Source organism: Mytilus galloprovincialis, chromosome 11 (genome assembly GCF_965363235.1).
Source record: "Mytilus galloprovincialis chromosome 11, xbMytGall1.hap1.1, whole genome shotgun sequence".
Classification (NCBI taxonomy): domain Eukaryota; kingdom Metazoa; phylum Mollusca; class Bivalvia; order Mytilida; family Mytilidae; genus Mytilus; species Mytilus galloprovincialis.
Window position 1 is genome coordinate 13,793,637 of NC_134848.1, and position 12,542 is coordinate 13,806,178.

A 12,542-nucleotide genomic window follows, 5' to 3' on the forward strand; every position below is an offset into this window, starting at 1 on the left:
CAATTTAAAAAAAATAAAATAAAATCCACGAATTAAAAAACCCACGAACATGTAAATATTGCTCAATCCACGAAAATTGATACCCACGAATTAAAGTACTTTCACAGTAAATCGATAGGAGAAGCTATGAATCTTTTTGAAATGTATCTAGACTCAGGTCAAAGGTCAAATTTCTGCGCAAAAAAAGAGGTCATGCAAATCTTAGAGTGAACGCCTCAAGGATAAAAAGTAGGTACATGTATATATGAAGAAATAAAAATGTCTTAAACTTAATCTAATCTATTTACCGTTTGTATTTATATATATTTTTTTTTTTATCAAAATCGCTTTACACTTTTATATCATTTAACCTCAATGAGTATACACGAAATAATTTTTTTATGGTTAAGTGTGTGTATAAGACATGTCTTACTACCTTTGTTTATGAAGGGACAAATTTAATTTCTCTGTGATTTTCAAAATTGTATTTTTATTATTCTTCCATAACATGGTATTAGATTACTTTACCTTGTTTCAGAACTAGCGAATGGCATGTGCACTGATGATATATTAGTCTTGCATGGCCTATATGAGTCCACAAAAAAACCTTTGCAGCCACTATTGCATAAAAAGAAATTAACAACTTTGAACGGACCACCCTTAAATTTATATCTGTGACTAATAGTGAACTTATATTTTGATCTAAATACCAACATAGACTACCTTTTCATGATATGCATCATTATCAAATTTAAAAAAAAAAAAATTACAAACCAATGCATTGAATTAAAAAAAAATATTAATCCAAATAAGAAAACAACAACAAACAGTAAGATGTACAATGATTCAAATGTTTGCTTGTTTAATATGTTTACATACATACATATTAATTAATAATTAAAAAACAAAGTTACTTGACGCTATACACCATCTTAATGTTTATGCATTTAATTATAAGTGCCTAAAATTTCAAAAACTATACATAATCATTCAATCTATGATTGGTTAATTTTGGGTTGTATAGCGTTCAAAAGAGCATGCCAACCTTTATTAGCCATTGTTTCATTGAACATGTTGAAAGTGGCTATAACATCACAGTGCTGACATCCATACAACACGTACTTTTCTGTTATACTAAGTTTTGTATCTTCGCCATAACACGCAAACATATGAGTTCAAGGGATGCATATATCTAGGTCCGAAATCACAGTAACTCTACAATTCAAGAAAATATAATCATTTTCTTTATTGTGAATGGCATTTAGTAGTGGAAGGATACATGTATTTCGACAGTAAATAACTCTGAAGTACGTTCCATTGGTTAATAAAAAAGAAAAACCATAGATCAACAATTATTTGAAGTTCAACTTAGAAAAAGAGGGGCAAAAAATACCAGAAGGACATCAATTCATAGATTGACAATAAACTGACAACGCCATGGCTAAACAATAAAAAGATAAACAGACAAATAATTTACATAAGAGACAAATGTTGATCATTCCTTAATCGTGTTAATGTATTATATCATTCTTAAGCATTCCTTTTTTCTTGTTAGTGTTTGTACATTCTCAAGGACGTCTACCGATGAAATTGATTCAGATTTTCTAATTTGGAGACATATATTTGAGATATGACTCTTTTTTTAAACAAAAATAGCAAAATGTAAAATTATATAGTTAAAATGATTGCGAAATTGTTAACTTTAGAACACATTTCTTCTGAATCTTTAAACATGGAGACATCTTGCAAGATTTTTTTTTCATTCGATATCTTTAATTTGGCGAATATCTTAAAATAACTATCATAAATAATTACATTTTATACAGTTTCATTTTTCTACATAAAAACAACATAATATTAAACAAGTTAGAATGCAACCATATATTATCTTATATTTGTTATAAAACGCTTAAATATCATTAGAGAATACCTTAAGGGCACTCTGGATTATTTTGTTATTTCTCACATGTATTACACACAATGTACTTCTTAACCAATGATGACTACATTAATTACTAAGCGGTTTGAAATCAATGTAGAACATACATCTTCATTAATTGGTGTCCAAAGAAATTATCAAGGGCTACACTAAGATTGTTCTACTGTTTTTCATTTTACACGATCGATTGTGTCTATGATGCATAAAATAATGGCCGTTGCAATTAACACTCACTACAACTAATGTTCCAGATATTGGTTCTGACTAACAGTTTTCAACTTTATTGTGTCTCATTTAACAGTTCGTAATCCTAGACGGAAAACTTCAAATAATAAATTCAACTAACAGCTAAGAACTTAAATTTTAGAAAAAGACAGAAAATAAGATAAAAGACAACTACAACGACGACAACGACAACAAGGGAACGGAAATACAACAAAACCACAGGAAACAGCGTTATTTCAAATGCTTCATCGACATAATTTTCTCATAAAAGCGATCATATATAGCATGTTTAGTCATGTATAATTTTTAAGTTTAGTTTCTTGTGTATATTTCAAAATGTAGTATGACGTCCATTATAACTGAACTAGTATACGTGTTTTTTTACGGAACAACTGAAACACACCTCCGGGTGCGGAAGTTTATTGACCCATTGGTGGCCTTTGGCTGTTGTCTGCACTTTGGTTGGTTTGTCGTCCCCATTTCCATTTTCAATTTTATAGATCATAAGTAGATTAAATATAGCAAATGCCTCACATGTCGAAAGGATAGATATATCGTGTCACCTACCTGATATCACTCTACAATCGAATTCAACGATTGTCAACTTGGAAACTGGTCAAAATGTTAAAAAAGATACTGCGTCTTAATCATTATTGTTTGGGTCAAGCCAAACATACAAATTCATACAATGTTTGTTTTATACAATCTATAGACATTGAAAATGAATGTAACACATTAAGGATTACCTTACTTTTTATTACTACTCCTCTGTCTTCTGCGATGAAGAAATTATACATTAATAAAGAGATAGATTTTACTGACCTATATTATGTCTGACATGACGAAGAAGTTCAATTCTTTCACCATACAGTTCTTCTCCAAAATATGCTATAGCCTATAATTATAATGATATGCTGTAATGTGACAGAAATCTGATTTGACACCAGAGTTAAAACCAATTAATTCTGTTTTGCAATGATTTATTTATCTTTTACGGTGGATAACACAGTATGTGATTAACAGAATTAACGGATATCTAAGCTATTTCACAAAAACATTACATACTGGTAAACATGGTTATTCCTTATAATGAACATACCTACTTCATTGTAGTTACATTTAAACCAAAAAAAAATTATAACACATAATTTCATATTGTTATCGTACAATTGTACGGTCCCTGTTTCCGAATACCTTTGTAGTGAGTTTCAGGATTTCTTTGAACTTTTCTTCATTTAAAACTCCGCTACTGCTTTGGAAAATGTCTCTTCGGATAGTATTGATGACTTCTAATTGTTCGACATAATCTTTTTTACCTTCCTCTTCGTTTTTTCTTCTCAAAATGTAAATCATCAGTTTTAAATCTAAGTTCCTAGATTCTTCCTCTAAAAAATAAAAAGAAATTAAGTTAATTTGAAATATATATCTAAATACATGATTCGACTCTGCATAACAAGGAACCTCGTGAGCCTTTGTTTTTTAAAAAATCAAATAAAGTTTTATTTGGGATCCCTGTATGCGTACCCATTCAAGAAGGGGTACAAAATCAACAATCTAATACAGTTAGATTCAGCATATCAAAGAGTTCCAACAATTCAAAACTTCGATATATAACGATTCACAATTGCGTTACACTTATGAAGGCTATGAAAAGTCGATTTACATAAAAAGGAGAAGTTCTAATAACTTAAGGATATTTTTGTTGACATGTATTCATTTGATAAACATATACATTTGAAGGGTAAGTTGGAAAAGACAATATTGTATTGCTTCTATCTTGTGCGCTCTGGATATTTCTCTAGGAGGACAAACTGTGTTAGTAGCAAAACCATATTTAGTAAAACAGGTGTTCTTCATAGTTTGATACACATACACGAATCTATAACGCAAAAAATGTCATCTTCGCTAGCCAAGGGTTACGATATGTTCTCGTACCCTTCATCCTTGGCAGATTGAACCAAAATTTGTGATATGCATGTTGTACCTTCTATCGGAAGATTAAAGTCACGCCCATTCCGAAAACAATATTCGTGACCAATGGTAGCACTTGAACTCTTCAATTTGGAGGTAAAAACACGGTAACGTCTAGATTATACACATTTGGTAAAGCCGGAAATGAAAATATACGTCAACATTCATGTATTTGTGCATGAAACATACACAGGAACACCTATTAGATGATTAAAAACATTCAAGTTGTCACTTAATATAGTCGTATGTTTAGTGATGTAAAGACTTGTTGCACAATAAACACGTGGCAATTGTTTAAAAACACTTTCTCAATTTACACGTGATCATGTTATAGGCGTTTTTTTAATTGGATGCAGCGAGTTTCTACTGCAACCAATAAAAATCCTTACCTTGTGTCTCCGAAATTTATCTCAATCCGCCAAGGGTAAACAGAACGGGAGTGGATCGTAACCCTTGGCAAGCGAAGATGAAACATGTAGACGTGTAGCTGTGCCGCTTTTGATTGTTATGTTATGTAATTATGTGATTTAGGTATCAAAAGAAATATCAAAAACTTGCATAAAGTGCATGTGTGAAAGTTTTATCATCTTTATTCTGTACGAAAAACATGTAAACTCACTTATTGGTGAAAGAAGTTGTTCCTGTTGTTTTAGTGTAAGGCAAAGGCTTGTCTGTTGGCTAATATCCTTTTCACTGCGAGAATCCTTTCTTCGACTTGTATGTAGATGTTCGTAAATTTCAAAACGAATCTTTTCTAACTCATTATCAGGACATTGTTTATTAAATTCATCTTTTATTACAGGATACACGATTGTGTTTAATGCATGAACGATCGCTAAAAAATTGATTTCTTCATCAGTAAGATCCTCAAAATGTCTTCTGAATAAAAAATCGCAAACACAATTAAATCGATTGGTGCTTAAATGAAAACACACACACGATGTCGTTTTAAAAATCAACATTTATACTTCATGCATAATTTAATAAGTAAATGATAAGATAATATTGCAAAATATATGATATGACACCAATCTTTGAAATGAAGTTTTATATATACAAAACGAGAAGAATATTTATCTTCAACAAATTGATTTCTAATTCTGAAGAGTAAAATAGAATAAGGAATATAACTAGTTTATTAACCGAAAATCGACTCTGATATGTATTATGCGATCCAAATTATAATAAATGGTTAGGGATATCAAATGATAAAAAGAAAACATGAGGTCTTATTAAGTTTAAAGAACCTACTTTGATGATCAGGAGATATAAAAAATAACCAAGCAAATTGGTTAGTCAAATGCAAAAAGTATTTGATATTCAAACGATGAAACCCGAAATAGCAACAACAGGGGGTCATGCGTAGAGTATGATCTGCTTAACCTTTTGGTATACATCGGTTGTTTGGTTGGGTTCCTGGTGCTCTGTCTATAGTTTTTATATATGTCTTTGGTCGTTTTTCTTTTTTTAAATTATCAATTTGTTTTCTATTTCATTCTGTTAATACAACATTGTTTCACTCAAGAATTAAAAAATAGAAAATCGTTAATATCAATCTCAACCTATATGTTGTAACCATTTATATTGGTACTTATACATCTTCGGATTTCAAATGTTTGGCTTTGAGCGTTCATGATGAAGGTAAATCCAGAAAAGCGCTTCGGACGCAATAAATTATTAAACGTGTTGTTTTTTTATTTTTTATAACTAATCTTTTTTGTATTTGTGAAACAGTGTCATGTGGTATTACATGGAAACAGCTGAGAAAGCACCCATAACCTAACGCAACCGGTCTTCCGTCGTAATACCCGGTTTAAACATTTAACAATCCATTTAATCTTAAACATTCAATATGTTTGCATTATTAACTTTATTCACGCATCGTTTGTATATTCAAACTAATAAGCATTACATGAATAGTCGTAGCAAGACAAGTGCATCGAGTTTTCATGTTTGTTATATGTACAAATTGAATCGTATGTTGATCATGTAGATTGTTACTTACGTTCTATTTGGTAAAGAAAAGTCTGCAGGTATCTTTACACTACGAACAGTAAAACTATCTGAAAATTAAATAATTCAAAAAATCAAGTTAGACTTAAAATGCCAATACAAGTTTCATATCCAAATAAAAAAATACCAATAAAATCATAGGTTTGAATAAAACGAGTAGTTTCCCGCAGAGGTTAAATGAATTTCAATAATTGTTCGAGTGTCTGGAATTCAAAATAAGAAACATCCTCTGATTGTTTAATGGGAAAATATATCCCTCCTGTATCACTACAAGATCCAGGGTAAGTAAATGAATTTTAAACATCATAACAATTCAAGTTTGAGAACAAAACTGAGAGGTATCATAACATATAAAAAAGTGCACTTGGCTATACATGGTATATCTGCAGCAGTTTTCTGGATATTCCTTCTTCATGATTTTTTTTTAAATAAGGAAGATATCAACATTAAAATTAGTCGAAGAAGGGACATAACGAAAAGATCAGAGCTAAAGAACACACGTCATACAAATAACAACAGACTTAGAACAGTTTCATTTAAGCGACATTCAGTCCACATGATCCACAATTTAGAAATTCTTTTTTGCCAGATCTTTACAAATGTTTCTTCTGACGAATGTAAACTGAAAGTCTCGCACAGTTCTATGATAAACTTATACACGATGTAAATCGAAAATTGACCGTTGTCATGTAATATATAAGGTGAGTGTTTCCAGGATACGATGACAATGTACGTTAGTGCATGTTTACTACAAACATTAAACGTGCGTTTACTTTTTATAAAAAAAAATAGAAGACGCGCCATTTTTAAATTGTACACGAAAGTAAACGTCCGTTTACATTTTATGTCTACTGAGATTTAGGAGTTTAATAAAAGTTAACTCAGCTATTACTTGAAGTGCACGCGAGTATTTCCCAAGATTTATGTTATCAAACAATTAAATGTATCATCAAACAGTAAAATATATACATAATTATAGTTTGCATTCTTTTTTTTTATTTATTTCATAACATAATGCTCAGTAAAGTTATAATGAATTTGAAATGAAGAGTGTACCACCAGTGTTAGAATACTGTTGGTTGTTTCTTCTCATAAGACGTCAAACAATGTTATATTTACAGTTCTAAAAAGCTGAATTGATAAAAACAAAAGTTTGAACACAGGTAAAGGATTAACGCAAAGAAGCAATTTAACATGTTGCTCATTGCTTCTCTGTAAGAATATGTTCCCAACTATCAATCGTCAAAGTGTTAGTCTGAACGACTTATCACCTTCTTTATTTCTAAAGTTCATCTTTTTCGGAACTAAAAACACCAATGTACATAGTTTACCTTTATTAGATAACATAAATTGAAGCGAAGGTTCATGGACTGTCTGAAAAGATCAAAGAAATACCTCATATATATATATATATATATATAAAAGTCTATAAAAAGGACCAACCAGCAAATTTACTATGTACCGGATCGTCTAGAATAGGCGATACTATGCAGATAAGGAAAAAATTATATCAGTCTAAAGATTTGCACAACGGTACTGATATAAGGTTTTGAATTGTGACACAAGAAGAAGGCCATTTGTTGAGCCGAAATATTTGTCAACACGATTTTATAACAACATTTTCGTTTAATAACACCTTATATCAGTACCGTTGTGCAAATCTTTAGACTGATATATATATATATATATATATATATATATATATATATATATATATATATATATATATATATATATATATATATATATATATATAAACGAATACATAATATGCACAGTAAAGAGATATAATATGTAAACAGTTCAAAATATCTTCAATTAAACTTTGCGAATTTTTTAAAGTCGATTGTTGGTCTTTCGCCATCTTGGATTGTTAACTAGTACAAAACGACCGGTTTAATTTAAATGAACTGTGTATAGTATGAAATGATATCATAATATATGTGTAAGAATTCAATACAAATGAAGAAAACTTTGGAGGTTTTTTTTAGTCTTTCTTCTGACACTTTATTTTTACAAAAACAGAATATTTCTATTTGATTTTGAATCGCCATATAGTTGAAGATATATCAGATACCGTTACTTTATAACGGCAAGTGATGTGAATAAACCAATCTTGTTTTGTAGCTGGAAAAACTATTCCCTTATTTACACATCCTAACATTTTTTACAATAGCTATAAAAAAAACGGTTTTAAAGTAAACATAATAATTGGTTTATTGATATTGGGGTAAAATTCTAATAAGCTCGATTAAAAAGACATACTGGTTTACGTTTTATGTTTGTGGAAATCCATTTATGTACATCTACTGCTTCTGTAATGGTTGTATCCGATCGAGAGTTACAGGTTAACACATGCTTTGTAATATCCCTGGATAAGGTTCTATCTTCTATTATGTTTAAAAGTTCTGTTAACGCGTCTCTTAAACATGTGAAAGGTGTCTTATCATAATTCCAATTCAGATAGTATAAAAACGAATCTTGTGCAATTTTGTTAAGAACACTTAAGGGGCCCGCAACATGACAAATTTTAGACAACAAATTTTCGTCTATGTCTGACGATTTTATTCCGTTTATGACTGTGAACTTGCAACAGCAATCCTTAGTGCAGGTTTGGCGGACTAAATCGTCTTTTTTCTTGAATATTTTGTTCCATTCTTTTTCAGTCAATATTATTTTTCCTGTAGGGACATTGCTACAACTACAACACCTCTTTGTTGTCATAGAATGGTATAATGTATGCTTGTTATTCTTCAGAAACATATCAAACTTATTCATGTATAGCCGATTTATTATATGTGTCAAAATATCAGGGATATAAAGAACCAAAGTCAATGCCACTGATAAATCACATGTGTCAAGCCTTTTAGGAATAAATCTCTCACAGCAGTTTTGTATATTAGATTGGCATGAATGGGAAATGTCATCTTTTTTCATTTCATACAACGTTTCCCACTCCTTTTCTTGAATAACTTTCATGTAAATACTGAATTGGCCTTCGCAGCAACGACAACACGATTCTGTCTTGATTCGTTTATGATACAGTTCGTGCTTTTGGTTTCTGAGTATATCCTCTGTCGTTTGTCTATTTGACGTGCAATATTCAGTTAGTATTTGATGAAGTATTTTTGCAGGATACATATCAGACAAGCCGATATATTTACACAATTCATCACTGTCTATATCTATTGGGTTCATTTCATATAATCTGCCTAAAGTGTAAAATGATAAATTTAATTGTCTACAGAAAGCTATTATTTGACTGTATATAATTGAAATGGAAATACTAAAATCAAATTGCAAATTTTTAACATAAATGATACAAAACGTTTTTAATAAACCGTGACTGGAGGTTCATAACCGAGTTATTTTTAAGGTGTAAGGAATGTCAATACTGAAACAACTGAAAACAAAATTTCGTGTATTATAAGTACATGTTGTTTCTTTCCTTGAATTGTTAGATTCACAAACTTTAACATGTTAACTATACAAAAGTTTCAAAATAGATCATGACTGAGGGAGCTGGCTAAATAATCACCTAAGAAAGGACTTGTTCCAGTGCTTATTCAACTGAAAACAAAATATAATTTACTGATATAAGTGGTTCGCCTTTAACTGACATAATCACAAACTTTTACAAGTATTTTTTGCCAACCTTTAACAAATTGTTGAAGCAACCACCGATAAAAACACTGACACTGGACATAGCATACCGTGAACTCACTGTCTATCACAATACTCTTTTCGATGATGAATAGCTACATTAAATACGATCATAATGTGTCATTTGTTATAATCGTAAATAACAACGAAAAGTATTTGTAATTCGTAATTCGTATGAACATACACATCAAGTTAATATCCTAATAATTTGAACTTGGATTTGAGAATTGATTTATCTTTATTCACATAGAAGGCACAAAACATATGGAAAACGAGTCAATTTCACATCATTTGGGTTTGTTTTCCTATTTTTTTCATGCAATGGTTAATTATATTTTTTTTATCGTATCAGTGATAAGTTTAATTCGCGTCGGCAACTCCATAACATCATCGTACGCGTAACATCTTAAGAAAATAACAATCAAAACCAAGGAGTAAACAAAGATTAAAAAAAAACAAAGGACATTTACATCAACAGTTATACATACGTAATTCAGGTATAACAAGTAAAAGATTTGTATTAAAAAGAAGTTAGACGCTAGCATATTAACACAAACCACAGTATAAGCTCCTCTGACGGACTTTAAAAACGAGAAAAAAATCACGATCTGATTATATTGGGGAAACAATTGTGACAGACAGCATAATGTGACGACTACTACTTGTGATAGGTATATACAATATATTAGTATAGCAAAGGATCTCTTGAGTTGTGTATTGGATACATACTACATCATAAAAGTGAACTTTTAAAACATAATATTCCGTTAGAAGTAAAATTGTAAAGAAATAGTAAATTTTTCTTAAGTTATCGTATGAGCCAAGAAATGGCAATTGGAACATGCTTTATTTTTCATTCTTTTATTTTCCAAATATGTGCATTTAGGGTTTAAAGACCTTCAATTGTTCTTCTCATAATTTTCTTTAAATATTTTAATATTGCGTCTGCTGCTGGCTAAATACTTCTCGTGTGGCATAGTTTTTACTGCGCCCCTGCTCTTTGTGTAAGGATGAGGTAATTACTAATTTATGCTTTTTAATAATTCATACAAAAGTCTTGAAGATTTTTTTTTTTATCAAATACTACATATTTAATAGTTGTTTAAAAAAACGAAATTGCTTTATGTGCAACACCATGTTCAAATCAGCCAGTGTTTCGGAAAGCCGGTTTGAACAAAAGTAACATCTCAGTAAATATCTGTTAAACACTATACAATAATTTTAAGATAGTTCATCATGTACATATTACTTGTAACTTACTTTTTAGTTGCCTCTTTTCTTGGGAATCCACTTTGCAATGTAAAGGTACCAATATAAATACTGCCTGTATGAAACAAGTTTCATTAAACACAAAACAAATCTAGTGACATGCTTTATATGGTGTACGATATGTCAGCCAACCATTTATCTATGAAATGGTGTAATCTCATCTGAAGATCGACATTACATATTTTGACAATAGTGTACTTTCCCTCTCATCCGGTTTGGCCATTAACAAAGTCAACACAGAAAAACATACATGTAGAAACAGTAAAACAGACGTTAAACGAGACAAAACTAGAATTTCTATTTTGACATACTGATTATAATATATTTAAGACACATTTTTTCTAATCAAAAGTTTAAAAGATAGGGCTCCTAATTGTATTATGTATACTTATGTTTATATAAAAGTAATGACCTATTATTCAAACAAAAGATATAAAAATAAATAAAGAAAAAAAATCGGCATGAAAAAAGTGTAATTGTATGAATTTACATCTTACCTGGGCGATATCATCCCAATATTTATTGAACTGATCTATTGAAAGTTTGCCTTCAAAGCTCTGTGCTGCTTCGTGTCTGATAAATTTGATTCTAGACAACATGGCGCTGATACTTTTATCAGATGGAATCGGATATAACTCGCCACATTTCATATTTGCAAGTGTACCTAAGAGGCTTATCATGAGTTTGATATCAAAAACATCTGATGTAACTACTTTTCCTGGAAGAAAAAAGAGAAAATGGAGAGTACCTTTTATCGACAAATATTTCAAGAAATTTAGAGTTACATGCTTAAATTATGTGATGAACATGTTAAACTTTAAAAAAGGTTTCTCCTATATAATGTATATTTTAATTTTATTAGGTTTTTCAAGAAAAGGTACTAAATTTACTAGTAAATATCACTTGTAAATGTTCTTTTTTAAACTCTATTAAAGTCAGTTAATAATGAACAGATAACGCCACTGCAAACTTAGAAAAATGAACAAAAGTCAAACAAAGAATATAAAACACAACATATAATGAACATGAACCCCTCTAAAAATTGTGAGTGATTGCAAAAGCTCTGGAAAAATAGGCAGATCCATTATGCCTCACATATAAAGAAGGTACATAAATAGAAAGGTTGATTTTTTTGTCAAATTCGACGGACACGAATATTTGGAATGTTTGCTTTATTTCACCTTGGAATGTGCGTGTATAACCTTATAGTGTTCTGCTTTGGTATTTGTTGATATACAAAATATCGCGCTATGGAAACATCTCCAAAATGGTTCGGAGCGTTTTAAAGTAGTAAGAAAACGTCATACCAAAACAAGATAGGTGAAAAAAACGTCAAAATAATTTGTGAAAACCATGTAATTTGGCAAAAATAATAACGAGGATGATATGATAACAAACACCCAACCATTGTTGGAGACCATATAATTACCCTTAGGCGGTTTTGATGTTTTTCATTGTTGGGATGATGTTTAACTTACGTGCA

At 30.4% G+C, this 12,542-nt stretch overlaps 1 protein-coding gene across 1 annotated transcript; it reads right to left on the minus strand.

The window, feature by feature from the left end:
• Window positions 1-2,957: 2,957 nt before the first annotated feature.
• Window positions 2,958-11,709, minus strand: LOC143052041 (uncharacterized). The gene is made up of 8 exons (XM_076225015.1): window positions 11,557-11,709; window positions 11,051-11,114; window positions 8,393-9,339; window positions 7,459-7,501; window positions 6,120-6,177; window positions 4,734-4,993; window positions 3,338-3,528; window positions 2,958-3,038 (listed from the first exon to the last, which is right to left on the minus strand). Exons 1-8 carry the CDS (start codon window positions 11,707-11,709, stop codon window positions 2,958-2,960), a joined length of 1,797 nt encoding a protein of 598 aa, XP_076081130.1.
• Window positions 11,710-12,542: the final 833 nt, after the last annotated feature.

What these genes read in the sequence shown, in the direction of transcription:
- LOC143052041 (XM_076225015.1), bottom strand. Translation starts at nt 11,709, where the DNA reads ATGAAATGTGGCGAGTTATATCCGATTCCATCTGATAAAAGTATCAGC. An exon ending in ATTTATGTTATCTAATAAAG is followed by an intron (nt 6,178 to 7,458) that starts GTAAACTATGTA and finishes TTTAATTTTCAG; the next exon opens with ATAGTTTTACTGTTCGTAGT. An exon ending in ACAACTTCTTTCACCAATAA is followed by an intron (nt 3,529 to 4,733) that starts GTGAGTTTACAT and finishes TTTATTTTTTAG; the next exon opens with AGGAAGAATCTAGGAACTTA.